At 39.3% G+C, this 23,220-nt stretch overlaps 1 protein-coding gene and 1 pseudogene across 10 annotated transcripts in view; one reads left to right on the top strand and one right to left on the bottom strand.

Moving 5' to 3' along the window:
• Positions 1–12,686, bottom strand: part of PTGER3 (prostaglandin E receptor 3) — a 169,673-nt gene extending 156,987 nt beyond the window's left edge. For all 10 annotated transcript variants that reach the window (XM_036890141.2, XM_036890138.2, XM_036890137.2 and 7 more), the window contains exon 1: positions 11,653–12,686. In XM_036890141.2, coding sequence (XP_036746036.2) covers positions 11,653–12,546 — 894 coding nt within the window. In that variant the 5' untranslated portion in view covers positions 12,547–12,686. The remainder of the gene's footprint in view (positions 1–11,652) is intronic.
• Positions 376–4,608, top strand: LOC118914860 (fatty acid-binding protein, brain-like; annotated as a pseudogene).
• Positions 12,687–23,220: the final 10,534 nt, after the last annotated feature.

The following is a 23,220-nucleotide window of genomic DNA, read 5'->3' on the forward strand; positions in this document are numbered from 1 at the left end:
TTCTCCGCCCCAATCCCAGCTGTCACTGTCCTGGCAACTTCAAAACCTGCCTGCTACCTGGTCTCCCGGCTCCCGCCCTTGCCTTTCTGCAATCCAGTCTTCACATAGCTTCCAAAAAGATCTTTTAAAAACATAAATCCAACAATGCCACTCCCCTGCTTCAAACCTTCCAGTGTTCTCTGAAAAAATACTGAAACTCCTCATATGGCCTTGCACAACATGGCCCCCCACACCACCCCCAACCTCAGTTTGTGGCACTCCCTTCCCTCCTCATTGACTTCAGCTGCCCTGGCCTTCTTTCTCTCTGTTGAACATACCACAGGAGGGCCTTTTCTGTTCTCTCTGCCTAGAATGCTCTTCCTGTGGATCATTCATACCTGTTTTTTTTCATCCAGGCCTCAGTTTAAATGTTACCTCAAAGATGTATTTTTCCCTGACAACTGAATCTCCAAAAGTTGACCAGGATACCTGTACCACATCATTTTTCTCAACAGTATATATCACAATCTGACTTCCAGTTTACTTATTTGTTGCTTGACATTCTCCTTCCAGTAGAATGCATGTTCCTCCACAGCAGGAAACTAGTCTACTTCACAGCTCTATTTACTTCACTTAGAACTGCACCTGACACAAAGTACATACTCAATAAACAGTCACAATGCATGAATGTATAAATTAATTCTAAATGGTTCTCAGTTTTGTTGCTATATTCAAAATTGACAACAGAAAAGAACACTATATTTTTTGAGTCAAGTTTACCCAGAGAATCATTCAGTAGACAACACTTTCCTTACGAACAAGCGCCATGCCATTGTTCTGTCAGGGTGTAGCACAGTGTTCCAACACACAATTGGTATTTGATAAAGTGTTAGTTAAATGAATTAATACATCATGGCTCCTGCTCCTGGCATTGCCACGACAATTTAATTGTTCATAAATTTTGGTAAATGCCGTGATACCTGATATGGATGTATAGTATCATATAACTTTAAAAATAAAAGAGGTCCCTAATTAAATTTATTATTATTCCATATAAACCAGGAACTAGAATTAACAATACTCTAATTCAAGCAAAATAAGAGAAATGAAATTTTTTCTAGGAGAAAGAACAACTCAAAATGACTGGGCTACTCTGAGGCACCATGGTTTGGAAGAGAGAGCCTGGTCTTTGAATCCCAGCTTGCCCACTTACAAGCTCTGTTACCTTGAATGAATCACTCAACCTCTTTCAGCTTTAGTTTCTTCGTTATTTGTAAACTGGAGCTAATAATGTCTATCTCATAGGGTTGTTGTAATAAGTAAAAGAAATTATTTGTGAGAACAAGAGCAGAACAGTACTTGGCTCTAAAAACATTCTTTGTGCCCCTTGAAAAAGCAACAAATATCCTGTAAGTAAAAGTATTCAAACAAAGCTTGGACAATTTCACCAAGAATATTCTGGAAGGTGATCAAACATTAGATGCATTGTTTTATTAAATAACCTTTATGTACTAAAATATTTTATAATTTAAGTCCTCTTATTTTACAAATATGGAACAGAAGTATAGAAAAGCAATACAACTTGCTCAAGAAGAAACTCAAATTCCTATTTCTAATCTTCAAGGCAATCAATGTTCTCCTTCCTCCCTCATCCTTCCATCCTAACTTGACTCAATATTTCTCAACATTCTCAAAGGTAGTTCAGCAAGAACAGATCTGCTTACCATTCCCATCACACCTGGCTCAATTTTCTCCTCTGTGCTCCTGCACAGACTCCTTCCTCCTGCCAATTCTATGCCAAGCTATGTCCCCCCGTTCTTTTGAAGCAATACTTAAGGACAAAAGTTCTTCCTTATTAACATCTTTATATCTCCCTCTGATTTCAAAGGTTCTGATGCCACTCCTGTAGTTTATAAGGCAACCGAGTTATCTACATAATGCATAAAGCAGATCAAATCACCCCCTTCACTCAAAGATTTTAGTTGCTTCCCACCACACTTAAGATAAAAATGTAAACTCCAGAACAAAAATGGCAAGGTTCTGCATGCTTTGGCCCTGCCGACCTCCCTAGCCTCCCTTCAAAGTCTCTCCTTTCTACTCACTCCAATCCATCCACTTGGCCTCCTTTCAGTTCTTCTAATGCTTCCAGCTCCTTCCTACATTGATGCCTTCACACACTGCTTTTTCTTCCTCAAAGTACCATCTCTCAAGTGCACACTTTCTCAGTGAGGCCCTCCCTGACCTCCTTAACCACTTTCTCAGTGAGGCCCCCCCCACCAGTGCATCAGGAGAGGGTCCTCTTTGGCACTCTCTCAAACTACCTTTTTCTTGCCTTTATAACACACTCACATTGTTTTAGTGATGTATGTAAGGGGGTGCCAGAAGCTGCTCCCCAATTCTCTGTTCAGGTTGGCAGAGCAGGTCACGCTGGAGCAGATGTTATAGAAGAAACTATTACTTTGCTAAGTCTAGAATGAAATGAGTAGGTTTACACAGTGGAAATTTGTGTGATGTAACAGGAAGGTCCCAACACTCTTGGTGCATACTGTTGGTCAGTTAGGAAGCAATATCCTGCTTTCTGGAGAAAAGTGGCCAAGACATCTAACCTCTTCTCCAAAGAGTTGACTCCAAGAAAAGCTTGGAGCAGAGTGACTTTGGTTACGTTCAGTAGAGGGAAAGGACATGGAAAATCTTAAAAGAAAATTCACTGGAAGGGAAAGGCAAACTTGTCAGGAGGAGATCTAAGTACCCAGAGCCTAAGGACCCAAGAGGAAGGGCTGGTCCCAGATAGCGTGTGGCCTGATGCCAGCGGCCCTCTGGTTCCATAAGCTCTGGCACAGCAGCTGTGCTCCAGGGAGTGACTTCTGAGCTTCACCGCTGGAGTGATGGGTGTGAATTAACGATGGTGCCCAAGCACAGACTCACAACAGCCTAGACAGGGACATGCCCACCAAGGCCAGCAATAGAGCAGCACTGCCCTCTGCCCAAAGGCCATCTGCTGCAGCAGTGCCATGTGGGGCTGGGAGCAGCTGCGTTACTGAGCCATCAGTTGGGATACACTTGGTTACTAGGGTGGTTGTCTACTCACTGTCTACCTTCATAGATTAAAAGCCTCAGGAAAGAAGATAGTGTGTCTGTTTGACTGACGGTCATGACTACCAAGAATAACAGACCGCACGCTGCTCAACATGGAGTGTCACTCACAGACTGTAGTGTGAATAGTGTCCCCTACAGTTATGTAACTGCTCAACATGTACAACCCTGAGTCAGCCCTGGTCACCACTCCATCAACAGGGTGAACAGAGTAGAAGGCACAAAGCAAGCCCTCAACAGACATTTATAGAATGACTGTATAAAAGAATGCACGATCTACTTCATCCACTGGCATGCATTTCTATGCTTCTTCCTAAGAAATCTGTGGGTGTTTCCCCCCTGCATCTAAAACAGTATGTCCAACAGGAATGATTTTATCTATTTCAAGTCGCAGGAAGTCAGAACTGAAAGGAGGGTTAGAGTCGATCTTGTTTTATCTTACTGATAAGGGGAGGAAAACCAGAACGATAAAGGGGCTTCTATCACGTGATGGAAAGGCCAAGCCGAGAACCCGCTCTCTCACCTTCTGAGGCCTCATTCTCTGAGGCCTTCACCTGCCTTTTTCAGTCCTTTTTGCTCTTCTCATGAAACAGAGATGCTCACAAGTCAGGGGCCACTGAACCATGAACTGCCACTCGTGCCCTAGGATGGCGCAGGCACTCGTCCACCCGGGGCAATGCCCATGTGCAGGTCCAACCTGACCCAGACCCGGTGGCTGGGAGCAGAACTTTATCAGGCAAATTTCCTATGTCAAGGCTGAAATGAAAGCTCCACTTCACTGCCTGGTGAATTCCCCAAAATGCATCTTATCTCTTATCATCACTCTTTAAGCGTTTTCAACATTAACATCTTACTTCTTTTTCCAAATCTTCATGTACCACACCAACAGCAGCATATTCTCAACCACAGATGACTAAGTCCTCAGAAAGAGGGACAAAAAGATCAGTCTACTTTTAGGAATAAAATATGTTTCAGAAATATCAAAGGATTCGTGAAAAGGGTATTTTTTTAAGTTACATTTTTTGGATCAGTAATTGCTTCAATAGGCTTCCAAGAGGGGTCTTTGGAACTGCAGTAGCAATAGGTTCTGGGGCTCATTCCTCCTGCCTCTTTTGCTCTGTTTTCAAAGCTAATGGTAAAGGGCAAAGACAGTGGCAGCTTTGTACTGCCTGGAAGCTGGCGGACAGTCAGAGCTTTGATGAGAATGTGGAGGCTCTGGGCATGGGCTTTGCTATTAGGCAGGTGGGAAATGTGGCGCAGCCTAGAGGGGTCCTCAGGCGGCAGGCGGACAAAGGGCCAATGAGGACTCGAAGCACTTCCAAGGACATAGGGGTCAGTTTCCCTCTGGGAAAGGAGCTTGATGAAATCACTGGAAGTCTGTTCTTAGCCTGGGTGGAGAAAAACTCGTTCATGTAAGGAATGGAATGGAAAAGCAAAAAAATTTGTAAGAGAAATTAAGGTTGGCAAAATGGTTATGCCATTTTTGGTGATGTGGTTGCTTTCTGAAGCTATGAGAAGGCAGAGAAAGGCTCCTGACCTGGGGCTGGAGAACCTCTACATTTTTTCTGTTTACTCAAGTCTCAATGCCATCCTGTTATTATAGCAAGACTGATCACTAATTAGAAGGTTATCCTTGGTGTGGAGATGGAAAACATGATTTAAAAACTTATTTTAAAGACATTATTTCAAGCACCTCGCCCAATTCTGATCTGAAAATTTCTCATGCTTTATTCTAATTAAAACTTTCAGCCACATTTTTAAAATGAAGAAACGAATGTATTCATAATTTATATTGGAATGCAAATCAAATTGGAATAAAAATCTTACATCCAGGAAAATAAATAAATAGGCTTCCAGCTCCAACTTGACCTTTTGTTTTTGTATAATCAATATTTTTAAAAAATAGTAATGCTATCTGGTATAGATTTATCCTTCATTTATATTACATGACCCTTACCTAAATTAGTAGCTTATTTTCGTCTTTCTAACAGAATTTAGGTGTGAAAAATCAAGCCTCCTCTTCCATCTCTGCCACCATCTTTCATTTTTAGATTTATGTTCTTTCAAGTGCATATCACAAAAATCAGTACTGGTAAAGTAATACATAGGTTTTGAATAAGCACCAAGATCAGCCCCTGAAATGTCCTCCTTGAATGTTGCCCAAGAGAATGTCTGGGATGGCCACCAGAAGGGAAAATATATTTTGTGCTATGTGTAAACTCCAAATGATATTAATGCCCAGTCAGGACCTGGTCAAATTGTGAGGCACTTTATAACTCTTTAACTCTTATGATTTGGTCGATTTAAGACTTGGCCTGTACAAACACAATTTTAGGCTTTGGTGGAGAGATTTTGTCCTGCTCCAACATTGCTGATCACCTGTGAAGAGCTGAGGAAAAGCAAGTCACAGGCTCTCCTCTTCAGAAGTCTGCAGAGCAATCTGACCTAGGCAATAACTAGATGCACAATTGCACTCAAACATTTATGTAAGGTCAGGTCTGAGCACACAAAGAACAATGGGAAGAGGTCCCTGACCGCAAAGCCCTGGGACACAATCTAGACCTGTGGTAGTGGTCTTCAGAACATGAAGCGGTGGTTACTTTTTCAGGTTTAAGAGAAAGGGAAGATGGGATCCAGCATGTTTTAGATTTAGAGAGCTAACTGGCAGCCGCGATGGGGAAAGGATTCTGGAGCTGAGAGAATGTGGAAGAGACAGAGTGGTAGGGCCAAGTGAGGAGGGATGAATTATAATACCTTGTAAAAATTTATGCACTTGTGATTTATTATTTATGCCTTATTTTTTTCTGAAAAGTTATATTCTCCACCACATTTTATCCCCAGTGAACTCTAACTAACCAAACTATGAGATGTCTCTTGACTGTTTCTTTCATTTCCTAGAGGAAAGGTCTACCAGAACAAAAAAAGTCAACATTATCACCCAGTAAAACATCACAGTAGTATCAGTAGTATTCCTAATACTGAAAGAATATTCCCAATTATTTTCATAGCCATTTATCTTTGTCTTCATTATAATCTTGTGAAATGGGCTGGATAGGTGTTTTTATTCCTATTTTACAGAATAAAATAGTTCACTAAGATATCAAGTGAATTGTTTAAGATCATACAATTGTTGAAGACCATACAATTAATTGGTCATCCTAAGTAAGTGGAACCAGACACTGTCTTATGGTTTGGATACTGAGATTTTCAGACAATAAAGATGTATTGGGCATACCTTGTAAGCAGGCAATTATGCTAGTTCCTAGGAAAAGAATGAGACAGATGCTATACCAGCCTTCAAGAGGCCAATTAAGCAGTATGCCCAGTGAAGTGTGGCTCAGACTATGACAGGGAATGAAAGGCAGGTGCTGTTGGACCGAAGCCCTGGAGCACCCAACCAAGCCTCAAGAGATCAAGGCTTCTCCAACAGAGTGACATCTAACACAAAACTTGAGCCAGTCCAAGCAGGGTGCTTGCTATTGTTAACTGACTGCAGGGTGAAGTGGCAAGCAGGAAAGGAGACAGAGAAGTCTTCTGAGTAAAGAAGGCAGAGTCACAGAGAATTTCCACTGCATAGTGTTATTTCTGTGTGGGTGTGTGTCCCTCTTGTTAAAAAAGTCACACACTGTCCAATTGTCATTTCTGTATAAGAATGAATTACTGTTTACTGTAAAATGTTGACATACACATAGGGGAAATGATACAAGGCAAACTCCAAGAAACATTAGGCTTGTTCTTTGGTCACCCTGTTTGATATATGAAAGTTGGACTTTTCTAGGGAAAAGGAGACTTGAGAGGCCATCTAATAATCCTCAAGAAGCACAGCAGGAGTAGAAATGTAAACTTCCTACCTACCTCTATGATAAGGAATTGAAGAAAATGGGGAGTCAGAATTTGACGTTATAACTGTTGATCTTAGAGTCATGAGGAATGAATGAGATAATTGTGGAACACTAGTGGACCATAAAAATGCTGCACAAATGTGAAGAGTTTTAGGGAGGATTTCTCTCCCTGTTTCCCAGTCATGCAAGGCCAGAACCAGGCTAAAACGCCCCTCACTACCACCCCTCAGCACCCCCAAAAAGATTACCATCTGTTACAAATGTGTATAACACATAATCCTGAGTGTTATTTTGAAAAACTGAACCCTTGGAAACTTTCATAATTGAGTTTTGACCCTTACAGATTTTTAAAAAGACAAAGGCCAATGAGTCACAATTATGTTACAACTCTAGACCATCTGAATTTCTTCAAATGTGATGGCTTAAGAACTGTTTAATTCTTGGCTCTTTTTAATAAACTCAAAATTAAAAATCTACATTCTTTTTTAGCCCTGATTTATGTTCTTAATCTTCAAGTTAAACTGGTTTTCGAATATATCATTTAGATAATCCTCCATCACCACACGTACTGTGTCCAAAAGCACCATTCTTACAAAAAAACAATCAGCTAAACAGTCTCCTTTCCAAATTTACCATTCTGGTTTATTGAACCATGATTGTCCTAAATAAGAGAACATGAGAATAATGTAAATGGAAAAAATACCTTAGATAATCTATTAGTCCTACATCTGTACTTAGAGAGAAGAGGAAAGTAACTTTCCCAGTGCCAGTATTCGTACTAGAATTTCTGGCCTCTGTCTAAGCTAAACAATCAAATAAACAACAACAACTGAAAATAAACTCAGAGTCAGATATCCTGAACTAGTACTCGGGTTCTAATATTCTTTATATTTGAGTTCTTATTCCAAATGATGTAGAAAACAGTGGCAATTTTAAAGGATGCAGTTAAATGAGATAATGTATGTGAAAATATTTACCACAGTGAAAAGGACATAGTATGTGTGTAGGAATTTTGTTGAACCAAATATTCCTTAAATCAATCAGTTCTATTAGCTTTAGTTCTCTCTTGCCTTTTTTATTTCGCTCCTGTCTTCCCACTGTCTCTACCCTAAGACCCTAACTGACCTGCAAAAGCGATGCATAACCGATCTCACTTTCCCATTCTTCAGCCTCAATCTATTCTCACCCTAGAGCCCTGCCAATCTTTCAAAAACTCTGTCCCTATTCAAAAACCCATAATAGAGGTTCTACTGCCTACTGGCAAAGAACACAGTCCTCCTCCCATATTCATCCTAACTAGCTCAATCTAGCCACATGAACCTTTTCAAACTATTCTTCTTATGGTTCCAGAGTGTGCACGCTCTATTCTCATCAGGCTAGGTTCCTGCACACCCTCGTTCCCAGTCTTGAGGTCAGGCTAAGTTATTCTATCTCTTCCTGGAAGCCTACTCCTATGAATTCTGATGGACTTTATTCCCAGAGCCAAAGGCATTAATTACATTATATTTTTTATTGTTCTCTAATTGTTCCACTCATAAATGTGGGAATTCTGCTTCTCGGTACAAATTATATCTCTTTGACCAGTTTTTAATAACTCTACTTATTATCTCTTCCATAGTGCCTAAAATGTATTTTACTACTAAAATGTAGTAAACTCAAAAAAAGTATTCTGAACAATCTAAATTCTCATAAATAACAATAAATTATAGAAGATTTTTCTATAATGCCAATTCACATGCTTAATCACTTTAAGCAATATCCTCAATAGTGCAGAAATTTACAGGTAGGCAAGATTAGCTGTCAAGTAGTACTTTCTTATACTATAAAAGAGCATTACTTCTGTAAAATAATTTATTACAGATATTTATCACATGTAGTATAATTAAGGCAAATGTCATTTGTTAAAATACATTAGTGATTCCTTAAATTAAAAAAATCACATCTATGTTGTGAAATATTTTCTTGAATTGAAGCACTTCCGCATTTTTGAATATTGAATAGGGAATTTGCTTATTCAAGATTAAAGCAAAAGTTTCTAAAGGCTGCTTTTATCCAGTTTCAAAGTTGTAGATGAGAAACTGTTCCTCAGACCACATTTTCACAATGTTGATTAGCTTTATGTTTCCTATTTTTAAGATAGCTATACTATTAGCCACATTCTACTTGGGGGAGTATCAGGTTTACAAAAGTAAAAATAGACTCATGGCTTCCAGTGAAAATCCCTATTTTTATTCCTGCTACTAAAAACTTGGCTATCATGTCAAAAACTGAAATATTCAGTAAGTGTAGTTCATAAAATAATTATGATAATAATAAGTCAAACAGTTTGCATTGCTTAGTCAACCAGCTGATTTTAACAGTATTTGATGCAGCACATAAACACAAACAATCAGGGGCCTTTTAAGTAAGGAGTGTGGTTATTTGTACTAGTATCCTACACCCAGATCAAAAAATACTAATAGCAATGTCTATTTTACCCACAGTCAGAAAAAAAGTGTAAAAAAATGATCTCTCACTTCCACATAAATATACTGAAAATACAGTTCACTATGTTCTAGGGTTTTCATTCTTATAATTACCTAACCTTTAAGAAAGCAGTTTTGCCAGTTCCCTTTGAAATAATTCCAACTTTGCACTGTAGATCTTTCTGAAGATATTGGAGATTTAATTTCAATGGTGCACAAAATTTCAGAAGAGAGAACCATTTTCTTTAGTTTAAAAAAATAACTATTTTGGAAACCATGAATTTCTCCTCCTTGATATGATCACATTAAGTTTATTTGACGTTTAACGGTTTTATGAGAACTGAATCAACGAAGTGTCTAATGAAATGCTGAAAAGCAGTAAATACACTTTTAATGTACATATTAGTTGACATTAAATAAACTATTTCTAAACATAGCCTTGCTTAAGAGAGTGAGTTTGGTATTCTGTGTTACGATGTTAAGAATTGATGTACATTCTTCCTAAGGCTACTATGCTCCTGGATTAGAATCAATGTTTTGAAATAAAAAACATACTATATAGTTTCTCTCCTACTTAAGAAAAAGCAATTATTATAAGTCTCGTTATTTTTATGGGTAAGCATTTTGTTCATATTATTTAATTGCATTTTTTCTAGGATATAAAGTGTGTGACAGGGCAAACTCATTGATAAGGGACTCAAATGACAGTTGTGAAAACCTGTTTGCCTCTAAGGTTATGTAAATTACCACACTTCAGTAAAGTGTTTATTACTTTGAACTCTTTTTCCCTTCAGTTTGACCACTTACATACCCCATTCCTCAACCATAGAAGTAAATATGTCTAAAATTGGTGCTGGTTTTGATAAGCCATGGTAATGACAGCAGCCTGAGTTGTAGCTCCTGGAACACAGAACAGTGACCATAAAGTGACTTGTGGGAAGTTAAGTCCCAACATAACTCTCCTTGTCAACACTTATCATTGATTTGGAGCTCAGACTTGTGCTCTAAATAAACTACACCAGTCAAACCCAGGTATTTTGGAATATCTGTTTTGTCAAATGCATGGGCAGGTGGGAGGAAAAAAGGAACTACGTATCTATTTTTAAATAAAAGGGACTTAAAAGTATACCCATGCTGTATAACAATGTCAATATACTTAATACCACTGAACTGTACACCTAAACATAGTTAAAATGGTAAATTTTACATTAAGTATATTTACCATTATTTTAAAAAATACACAAGCAGGTTCCGAAAACGATGTCCTGGGTTTCTTAAGTTTTTTGCAACTGTCTAATAAATTTCCAGTTCTAAAATATAATCTGCTATAACTGCCACGTAACCAGGTTGCTCTTTCTGCAACAGCTTCTGTTAAGACAGACCGCTTGGGGCCAAAAAAAAATCCATTCATCAGGAATTAATAAACAGCACTCACCTACAAAAGTCTCTAGCTAAAAGTAACACAAGAAACCTCCGAAGTACAAGTTAAGAGCGTGTGTCAGACAAGATGCATGTGGAAACATCACTTGATCTCAGGCTGTGTGGAGCTGTGAAGAGCTGTGAAGTGCAGAAACCTCTCCCTCCTATCCCAGGACTGTCCTTGCAGAAGCCCTGTATTGTTGTCATCAGGCCTCGAGGTCCCACAAACTGACAGTCAGTTTAGGCGCTTCCTAGATGGTACAGCACCGTTCCAAAGGGCTAAGGCTGGCCGCAGCAGCAAGATGCATCTTCACTCTCCTGCCTTCAGTCAAGTGTGAGCCTGCAAGGTAGGTTAGCACCGGCTATGATAGCATAGCAATGGCTCAGAAGCTGCAAGAAGGTAGTGGCTGCCTGTGGTCACAGGCAGGGTACTTCTGCAGACTGAAAATTGTTCCAATATGCGAGAGACATCTGAAAAGAGAAAACCTAGAGCACCAAGCTACAGCTGTCATCACCATTCTTCTCCCAGGGCACTCAGGGGAAATTTCTACCATTGCATAGGTACTGAAATGACACCTGGGTATCCTCCTACTCTCTCCAATTAGAATGTGAGCAGCCTTGTGTTCTCCATGGGTGCCTAAGTAGAGTCAACGTGATGCCTGACACTCGGAAGGTGCTCAGGAATTAAGTGAGGAACTCAACTCAGATGCTGCAATCAAGATCATGCGGGCAGAGGCCTATCCAATGCTGTGGTTGCAAACCCGCCCCTAACAGGTGCTAGCCCTTCAAGAAATAACCAGTACCCGTCCTCACTTACACCCACTCTGACCTCCCCGTAAGCTGGAACTACCTACCAGCAACGGCGACCAGCAGATCGACAGCACACACATGATTCCCATGAGCTGGATGGCCGTCTCGGTCGTGATCCGGCCCCACTGGGCACTGGACTGTGACGCCGTGGTCTTGGCCCGGCAGCGGGACACCAGGGCCTTAATGGTGGCCAGGTTGCAGGCGAAGGTGACAGCCAGTGCAGAGAGGCCCAGGAAGGCAAAAGAGGAGGCAAAGAAAAGGTTGCCCCAGTTGTGAGGTGAGCTAGTCCCATTGACCCGTGCCCCGGTGCTAATGAAGCACCATGTCCCAGGCCACTGGATGGTGTACTGACCTACGCCCAGCACCGGCAACAGGGCGAAGGCCAGCACCGCCAGCCACACGCCCAGCAGCACCGCTCGGGTGGCGCGCGTCTTCATGTGGCTCGCGTACCAGTGCGGCGCCCGGATGGCCAGCGCCCGCTCGACAGCCATGGCGCTGGCGATGAAGAGCGAGGAGAGCCCAAAGACAGTCATGGTCAGACCGAAGAAAGTGCACAGCCTCCCGGACGGGTCCAGGTGCTCCCAGCGCTGCTCCGACAGGTACACGACGATGACCACCGGGCTGGTGAGCAGCTGCCCCACCAGGTCGGTGAGCGCTAGCCAGCCGATGCACAGTAGGAACGACTTCTTGCGCTTGCTCTCCCGGCGCCGGTAGCTCTGCGACACCAGCAGCATGGCCAGCGCGTTTCCCACGAAGCCGGTGATGAGCATGGTGATCGGGAAGGCTACGGACACCGAGCCGCAATCCTCGCTGGGTCCCGCGGGGTGCGTGAGGTTGCCCTGCGCCTCGGAAGAGCGCTCGGGCGGCCACATGCCCGGGTAGGAATGGTTGAGGCGGGTGCAGAAACGGGCTCTCCCGTCGCCCTGGGTCTCCTTCATGCTGGCTTCGAGGTGAGGCGAGGACGGCGCCGGGAGAGCGGCAGCGGGAGCCGGCGGGCGCGGCGCGGGCGGAGGCGGAGGTCGGTGGCGGCCGGCGCTGGGGCCGGGCTGCCCTCCATGATGCGGGGCGCAGCCTCCGCGGCGCCTGGGCTTTCGGGCCGCGCGCGCAGCCGCGCCGTCGACTCCGGGAAGCCTCCAGCGCCTTGCCGCGCCGGGGTGTCGGGGCCTCTATAAGACCGAGCGGGGCGGGGCGCCGGTGGGTGTGGGCGTGAGCGCGGTGGGAGGAGGATGAAGGAGCAACTGAGCGCGTCTCCTGACTGCGGCGTGGCCGCTGCCCTAGCCGCCCTGGCCGCCCGGGCCGGGAGAACTCCCAGGAGGACTCCCCTGGAAATGCCCAAGCTCCTGGCCGGCCGGGACGCCCAGCCAGCCCGCCCTGCCCGCCCGTGCCAACTCCTGTTCTTTGCCAGAGGAGCGTCCTTGGACCGCGGGAGCTAAAATGCCTCACTGGCTTTCCTGACAAGTTGCCAAGATAGACCTGAGGTTCTTTCTCCATCCACAGACATTTATACAGATCGGATCCTCCCTCTGAAACTCTTTAGTAACCCTAGCAAGTGTAACTCGCCTCTCAGAAGCAATTTAGGTAAACCACACCCTTCGAATAGCTGAGCACGAATTTTTTTCCATTTCTACTTAGCGACCCTAGAATAATCAAGAGCAGAACAAACTGCTCTGTTCCCAGGCACGCTGCAACTGTAATACTACTAGTGCCTTGAGACCTAGGGGAATAGGTACACGGAAATAAACTATGATGGTAGAATTCAAAGATGAAGGAATTCCAATTGCCACTCCCACCTAAATTCTCCTTCCCCTCTTTAAAAAGTGAGCCTGGGCAAAAATGACTAGAGGTAGGGGCAGCCACTTGCGTTTCAAAGGTAGTGAAGTCAAGCGCTGCCAGCCAATGGGAGCTGGAGAGAGAGGGAGCGGAGTAGAGAGGCAGGCTGTTACACAGCCTCCTCAACATTCTCCACCCGCTTGCCCATGCTCATGGCAATTAGGACTGTGATGGCCTTCACGTTTAGTAACAATGGGAGTAATTGCCTGGTAACATCTTTTATACATTTTCCTATTTTTCCAGAGAACCTCCAAGGTCCTGTCGCTATTACTACTGCTCCCCTTTTACAGTGAGCCGAGGCTCCATGAAGTAGAAGGATATGCCCAAGGTCTTTCAGCAGTTCTCCAGTTTCCATCTTATTTGAATCAGTGTTCTTTACATGGATACCATAGTCACTCTCAGCAGGTGAAATGGTAAGACCAGTTCTAGTGAGGGCCTGTTTTTTCTGCCTCTTCACATTGTCCAGGGGAAAAACATTTTTAAAAATTATTTACAAACTTCATTTTTTTTCTTGCATTTAGGAAATTAGACCTAGTCGTAAAGCACTGTGAAGACCATTATTCCAAATTCAGATTGACTTTTAGAACAAATCCGGTTTCTTTGCTTTTCCTACCTTACTTAGCTGGTATCCTCTCGGGGAGTAAATGAGGGTAGGAGATGGTGATGGAATGTGTTCCCCTGCTTTCTTTTTGTGCTCTTGTTTTCTTGATGAGAGCTTGAAAAAATATTATAGTGTTATATTGTTCTATCATTATAGGGTCATACCGTTTTCGAAAGAAAAAACGAAAATGCAACTTAAACTGTTTTAACATTCATCAATCACATCAATTTCACTTTAATTAGTTTTGTTGCCATTTAAGAATTTTTTGCACTTTTGAATTTTATTTCTCTTTTAAAATGTCATGTTTGTAATACAAAAAATATCTAGGAAGGAATAGTGAAGCGGTTTGCTTTTAAAATTTTCCCTAAACTTTTGTATTACTAGTTGGAATTAATCTCAAACCTATATTGGGAAAGCGTTTTCCTAGAATGTCATTTAAAAAGTAAAATAACATTTGATTGTATTCTTAAATACCTATGTATACATCTCATGTATTTGGATGAACGTATGTATCAAATTTTTCAGCACTAAAATTCAAGCAATATATTTTATTTAAAAATTAAGACTTTTGATTTTTTAAAATTGAAGTATAGTTGCTATACAATATTATAATGGTTTCAAGTATACGATATAATGATTCAACAGTTATATACATTATTAAATCCTCATCCCAACTAGTGTAGTTACTGTCAACTTAGAAAGATATTACAGAACTATTTACTTTCTTTATGCTGTACTTTCATCCCTGTGACTAATTTATATTATGATTGAGATTTTGTGCTTTATCCCTTTCACTTGTTTCACCCACTCAGCCCAACCCCTCTCGCATGGTAACGACCAGTCACTTCTGTGTCTGAGTCTATTGCTGTTTTGTTCATTTTGTTTTATTTTGCTTTGTTGTATTTAGATTCCATACATAAGTGAAATCATATAATATTTGTCTTTCTCTGCCTGGCTTATTTCACCCAGCATACCCTCTATGTCCATCCATATTGTTGCAAATGGCAATAATATTCTCTTGTATATATGTACCACCTCTTTTTATTCATTCATCTATTGATGGACACTTTGTTTGCTTCCATATCTTGGCTATTGTAAATAATGAGGCAATAACTGTAGGAGTACATATATCCTTTCAAATCAGAGATTTCTTTGTGTAAATTACTAGAAGTGAAATTTTTGGATCATACAGTATTGCTATTTTTAGTTTTTTGAGGAACCTCCATATTGCTTTCTACAGTGTGTCTGCACCAATTTACATTTACCAATTGTGTAGAAGGGTTCCGCTTTCTCTACATTTTCAACAACATTTGTTATTTCTTGTCTTTTGGATAGTAGCCATTCTGACTTGTGAGAGGTGCTATCTCCTTGTGGTTGTGATGTGTTTCCCTGATGATTAGTGATATGGAACATCTTTTCATGTGCCTATTGGCCATCTATACATCTTCTTTGGGAAAAATGTCTATTCAGGTCCTTTGTCCATTTCTTAATCAAGTTATTTGTTTTTTGGTGTTGAGGTGTATGGGTTCTTTATATATTTTGTATGTTAACCACTTACTGGATATATCATTTACAAATATATTCTCCCATCCTTTCCATGATTCACACAGCCAAAAGCAAACTTAACATCTCTCCAGTTCCATAAAAAAATTCTTTATTTATGAATATTTGACCTTTTGACATTTTACTTCCCCTGTTACAGCGCCTGCTGTAGTAAATTGGAATTAATAAGAGTAACAAACATCAGGATATGTAGTATTAAAGAGTTAATATTAGCCTTTTTACTCACCTCTACATCAATGCACAACATGTGTTGCATTTCAGATCGTTCATGCAGCACATTCCTCCCTTCAGCTTTTTGTTCCAAGTTGCCCACTTTGTAATTATTCACTTTGCAAACAAGTGATTTGGGGGATCTGAGGAGTCACACAATAGGACTTTGGCTATCAGATTCTGATTGGCACTTCGTGGTGCTAAAGCAGAAATAATCTGAATTGTGTTGGTCTGAAACACTGGCACCCTCTAGTGACCTAAAGGCTAATAACATGCTATATACGATATTAAAGAGAATTTCTACATGACAAATACATGCTTTGCTGATATCTTTCCTAGGTTCTACTCATTAATACATAACTACGGTCATTATTTTTTCTTTGAGTGCACTAACTTGTATGTTTACTTAATCAACATATTAGTGAGGGATTAAAGTCATAGAGTCAGGTAACTGAAAGATCAAAGGTTCAAATTTGTTTTTAAAAAATTTGAAGTATATATTCATCCATTATATGTTTTAACTGACATTATGCCCTATAAATTATTTTGATCCACAAATTTAACAGTACCCCTCCTGTATCTTACATTTTAAAATTCATACCTATCAATATTGAGCTAGTGTTGATGAATTTATTCTACTTCTGAGTTTCTATGTAGAAATCTAAAACAGACATGGATACAAAAACAAGATTAGTAACTAGTTTTACATAATCAGGCCCTTGATTACCTCATTTTGGAGGGAAAATATCTGTAATTCTTATTCCATGGAGCCAGATACTCATTTCAGCATAGTTTTTAGTCATTCATTATTCCTTCATTCAATAAATAGTAATTGAGCACCTACTCTATGTCAGACACTGTAGTAGTAACTAGGGATACAAAATAAACACATCTCCACATTTATGGAGTTTATATTTCAGTACAAATATCTGATTTTTTAAATCTGAAATAACAGAAGAAAGAATGCTAACAGCAATAGCTTTTGTGATTTGCCAGGGGAAAGGATCTTATATGAAACCCAATTTTAAAATGTATAGTTTCCATGAAAAACTGGAAAAAAATATGTACAGCTTTCATGATCAAATGGGATTTATCTCCAGAACCCAAGCAGCTTTAACACTCTAACATCAATCAATATAATTATAATTTCAACAAAGAAGTTTCGAAGTTTGTTGAAATCAAATACCCATGTACACTCAGTCCCTTTATATTGAGTGCCTTTTCTCCAACTTTTCTTCCTATTTCTTTACATGCTTAGTAATTTTTAATTGAAAACTGGACATTGTTGTTAATATACTGAAATGACTATGGATTCTATTGTTTTATTTTGAGGATTATTGATTTCGGGGAGGGGGGTTGTTAATTCTAACTTGTCTAGATTCAAACTGCCAACATTTCCTCTCTTGTGTGTGCAGTTGTTGCTACCTCTGCTCATAGTTTCTCACGGCTGCTCTTTTAGCCTGGTTCGCTGTGGCTTGAACCACCCTTTACCTATTCAATTTTTGGTCAGTCAGTGATGGGGATCACCCTTTTCTGTGGTTTCCTTGGCTGTAGGGAATCTCCTCTAATTTCCAGCTGCTCTGTCAAATTTGGGTTGTGCTCTGATATTTCAAGCTTGTAAAGTTTCAGCTTTCTACCAATCATGATGTATACAGTGGGGAATGCACTCATTTAAGTAAAGCATCAAAGTCATGGATATAGTTGTGAGTAGTTTTACCTTTTAGGACTAGATTCCTGTCTGGTATTTGTTTGCTTTTACACCAGGCTCCAGGGAGGTTTTCTCACTCATGCATAGTTCAGCTGTCATAGATTTGGGTAGAACTTCTAACTCATTCTTTTTGTGGTTCTCATTGCCTGGGTTTCCTATTTAAATTTTCCAGCCTTGAACTCAAATCTCTGTCACTTTTTGCCAGCAAGGCTGTGAAGGTGTGTTGGGCATCACCTTCAGTCCTTAAGTCCAGTTCAATTGAACACAACACTATATCTATATAGGTAGATATCTATATAGATACATAGATGGATATATATGGATAAATATAATTCTATTTAATCTTAAAATTATAACTGATTAAAACAGGAGAAAAATTTACCCTCCCATCATTACTGAAAGTACTCTTGCAACTTGTTTTTGTGTTGCTTCTAACATTTAATATGTAGCTTTTGTCATTTGGTCAGTAAGTGTAGAAATCCTTCATTCTTTTTAAATACCAAGAATAATCCAACAAATCCTTTCTGAATGTTTGGATTTATATTTTTTTGCTATCAAGAACAAATGGTGCAGTAACATTCTTCTATACTCTGGTATGTACATTTGTGGGACATATTTTTTTTCTTTAAAAAGATTTTTTATTTTAGAATAGTTTTAGACTTACAGAAAAATTACAAAAATATGAGAGTTTGTGTATAGCCCAAACCTATTTTTCCTTACCATTAACATTTTATATTAGTATGTTACATTCGTTATAATTAATGTGGCTACTTGTCTTCTCTGTGTCGCACAGCACTCCCCGTGCCCCCCCCACCACTATACATGCTAATCGTACTGTCCCCTCTTTTTCCCCACCCTTGTCCCTCCCTTCCAACCCATCCTCGCCAGTCCCTTTCCCTTTGGTAACTATTAGTCCATTCTTGGGTTCTGATTCTGCTGCTGTTTTGTTCCTTCAGTTTTCCTTTGTTCTTATACTCCACATATGAGTGAAATCATTTGGTACTTGTCTTTCTCCGCCTGGCTTATTTCACTGAGCATAATACCCTCTAGCTCCATCCATGTTGTTGCAAATGGTAGGATCTGTTTTTTTCTTATGACTGAGTAATATTCCATTGTGTATATGTACCACATCTTCTTTATCCATTCATCTACTGATGGACACTTAGGTTGCTTCCATTTCTTGGCTATTGTAAATAGTGCAGTGGTAAACATAGGGGTGCATCTGTCTTTTTCAAACTGGGCTGCTGCATTCTTAGGGTAAATTCCTAGAAGTGGAATTCCTGGGTCAAATAGTTTTTCTATTTTGAGCATTTTGAGGAAACTCCATACTGCTTTCCACAACGGTTGAACTAATTTTCATTCTGTAGGACTTATTTTTACATGATAAATCTCTTTAAGTGGAATGCTATACACACTGATGAACTCCAAATTTGTATCTGCAGCCTACAACTTCTCCTTTGAACTCCCGTCTCATAGATCCAACTGGCCATTTGTTTTCCCGTTTGGATAGCCCACCTCAGTATATTTAAGTGGAACTTCAAATTCTTCTCCACTGCTGGTTCTACCTGAGTCTTCCCTACCTCGGTGTACAACACTGTCATCCCTTCTCAAGCCAGAAATCCAGTGGCCATCCTCGGGTCTCCCTTCTCCATCATCTCTGTCTTCCAATTCACCATCCAGTAGTATTCAAATTGCAGACCGTATCTCGTGTACATTCACTTGTCTCCAGCTCCACACCTACCACCCTGGTTCAGGTCACTACCGTCTTTTACCTAATATACCGCATTTGTTTTTGTTTTTTATTCACTGCCTTGATTTTATCTTTTCAAATTATGTTTGCTGTAACAAATAAAAAAGCTTAAAAAGCATTTAAATTATATTTTACAATACTAATAATATCCTCTTCACCTCTCCTTATTTTAATTCTCAAATTAGCCAGTACTGAAAGATTGGGCTGTATTCCTTGAGATTTTCCTCTATGCTGATACAAAGATATCTCCACTCAAAGTACATGAATTTCTGCTTTTGTTTGATAGCCCTGAATATTATTACTGTTTAAAATATCTACAATCTGATGAGTGAAATGTATTTACTATTAATTTGGATTTCCTTATCTACCAGTGAAATTAAATCAATTTTCACATATCCACTAATTGACTTCCTTTTCAACGTACTGATCTGTGTTCATTCTCATTATCTGTTGGATTATCATTATGCTATTAATTTGTAGGATCTTTTTATAGTTAGAGAAATTGCCTGCTTCTAATTTTCCTACCTTATATCTATCCTTTTTACATTTTGTGTCTTGTCTATTGTCATATATAAAAAAATTATTCAGAAGAATGTTCGCCTTTTCCCTTATGGTTTTGAGGATTCCTGCTTAAGAAACTTAAGAAGGTCTCTATTTCTTAATTCCTACACCCAAATTACATTTTGGAATATTTTTTGCTTTAATATTCATTGTTTTAACCCAAATAGATTTATGATTTTGCTTTTAGCAAGTAGTAATGAGGTGGAAATTTAACCTTTTCCGATGGGTTTTAGTATGGATACCTAGCACCATTTATTAAGTAAATCATAATTGTTCTCTTAATTGAAATTCCATTTTGCATATCCTAAATTTCTATATAGCCTAGCACCCAGATCATGGTTTCCAAATATCATTCTCTAGTAAGAACTGGGAAAATAGCTGATTATGGCTGCGGCAAGGAAAATACAAGATGAACCTAGAGCATCATCATAGTACCAGAAATTAAAGAAGTGCTCAGAAGACAAAAGGATGGGGACATTTCAAAGGGACACAGAAGCCAACCAAAAAGATTTCCCAGTGGCCAAAACTAGAACTATTTGAGCAACAAAATATACAATGTAGTAAAGAAATATAACCCAAATGTAAAATATTTAAGTATTTTTATATTTATAAATATATTTCATAAAAATAAATATACACAAGTCCATACAGATATAAATGACTGAATAAACGTGAAAGAAAAGATAATTCCACATAATACATGTAGATACTCAGCCCTCCGGAAGTGAAGCATAGTCTTTCCTCTTCCCTTGAGGGTATGTTAGACTTCGTGACTTACTTACAAAAGGGAAAAATAATAAGTTTTACGGTGGAGAAATGTGGCAAAAACAATCTTAACCACGTGATAATTAACATCACCAGTAATGCCATGTGAATGAATATTATGCACTTCCTGATATGGTGTAATGAGAAGGGCACTTTGTTTCTGTGGTAGCTTTTCAGAACTCATAACCCCAGTCTAATCACACAAATAATAGATAAATCCAAAATGAGGGTCATCCTATAGGAGGATATCTGGCCAGTAGTCCTGAAGACTGTCAAGGTTGTGAAAAACAAGAGAAACTGTCACAGACCAGAAGAGAAAGTGGAGACACAACTATATGCAATGCAAGTACCCTGTAATGGATGTTGGAATAGAAAGGGGTCATTAGTGGAAAAACTGGTAAATTCATATAAAATCTGGAATTCAGTTAATAGTAATGTGAAAATATTTGTTACTGGTTTTTACACATTTATTATGGTAACATAGGTACTAACATGTGAAAAACCGAACGGGGTTATGAGAACTCTATTTTTAATCTTTGCAACTTTTCTGTATACCTAAAATCATTCCAAAAATAAAGTTCTTTAAAATTCCTACATAGGCATGTATTCTTCTATATTTTATTATTATATTCCCTACATTATTTGTATTTCTAGGTGAATACTACAGTTGACCTTTTGAACAATGTGGTATTAAGGGCACCGGCCCTCTGCTGTCAAAAATCTGCACGTAATTTTTGGCTCCCTAAAAACTTTACTAATAATAGCCAGCCTGCCGTTGACTATAGAAGCTTTACCAGTAACAGTTGATTAACACGCATTTTGTGTTTTATGTATTATGTGCTGCATTCTGATAACAAAGTGAACTAGAGAAAAGAAAAATTTTCAAATTGTCACAGAACTTCAAAAAAATTTAATACATTGAAGAAAATCTGCATGTAAGTGGGTCTGGGCAGCTCAAACACATGTTGTTCATGGGGCAACTGTATTTTGAGTTATAACATTTATATAGTGAAGTGCAAAAAAAAACTATAGATAAGTGACTTTTAAAACATACACACACAACTGTAACCAACATCCAGATTGAGATATACAATTCTAACAACCTAGGTTTCTTGTGCCCCAGCCCAGTCAATGACTAGCACTATGCCCCAAAAAGTAATTACTATTTTGACTTCTATCACTATAACTAAATGTCTGTTCTTGAACTTTCACACAAATGGAATCACACAGTATGTACTTGTGCCATAGATAGTCTATCTTCATATATGTTCTATGTGTAATTGAAAATAATGCATATTTTCTTGTTATATGTAGAGTTCTAATGTCAATTAGGTCAAGCTGACTGATAGTCATTTTCAAGACATCCATATCCTTATTGATATTTCTACTTACAGCATGAGATGTAGAAATCTCTAAATGTGGATTTCTGTATTTTTGTGATGAAGTTCTTTAAATTTTTGCTTTGTATGTTTTGAAGCCTAATACACCCATAAGCGTTTAAAGATTGTTAGGCTTTTGTGATCTGTTGACCTCTTTACTGTTATGAAATAAACATTATGCCTAGTATTTTTTTTTTTGCATTTGCTTTTTTTAAGGTATGAAGATTTCACAAGAAAAACAATGTGCTTACTACATTTATCCTAATTATTGTGTCCCCCCCATACCCCATTTCAGTCACTGCCCATCAGTGTAGTAAGATGCCAAAAGTCCGTCTTCTCTGTGCTAAACTGTCTTACCTGTGACCTCCTACACACCATGTGCACTAATCACAATACCCCTCAATCTCCTTCTCCCTCCCTCTCATCCCCCCGCTTTGGTAACCACTAGTGCCTTCTTGGAGGCTGTGAGTCTGCTGCTGTTCTGTTCCTTGGTTTGCTTCGTTGTTACACTCCACAAATGTGGGAAATCATTTGGTATTCATCTTTCTCCGCCTGACTTATTTCACTGAGCATAATACCCTCTAGCTCCATCCATGTTATTGCAAATTGTAGGATTTCTTTCTTTCTTATGTTTGCCTAGTATTCTTTGCTCTGAAGTCTACTTTTCTGGAATTTATGTAACAAGTTGTTGTCTTTTGGTATTATTCTTTTTCCATCCTTTTACATTTAACCTATTTGTATCTTTATGTTTTTTACAGTGAGTTTGAGCATAAAGATCTTGCTTTATCCAGTGTGACAATCACGGGCCTTATAATCAAGGGTGTTTGATTATTTAATGTAATCATTGATATGGTTGGGCTTAAATCTATAATCCTACTTGTCCCATTTGCTTCCCTTTTTCCTCTGCTTTCTTTTGGTTTATTTATGATTCCACTTTTTTCCTTATGTATAACTTTTAGTTATGTTCAACAGTTGCTTTGGGTTTTATATCAAAGTATCAGACTACCTCCACAATGTGTACACTTCCATTTCTTTCCACTTGACCTTTGCCATTGCTATAAATTTTACTTGTACATTTGTCACACTATAACTTTCAGGTCACCTTCAAAATAGTAAAAAAACTTTCATATACTTATCCACATAATTAGCATCTTCTGTGCTATTAACTTGTTTAGACTGAGTCCCATCTGGTTGTTTTCTTCTGCCAAGAGAATATCTTTTTTTTTATTACGTATCTGTTGAATT

The sequence above is a fragment of the Manis pentadactyla genome, chromosome 4 (genome assembly GCF_030020395.1).
Source record: "Manis pentadactyla isolate mManPen7 chromosome 4, mManPen7.hap1, whole genome shotgun sequence".
Lineage (NCBI taxonomy): Eukaryota > Metazoa > Chordata > Mammalia > Pholidota > Manidae > Manis > Manis pentadactyla.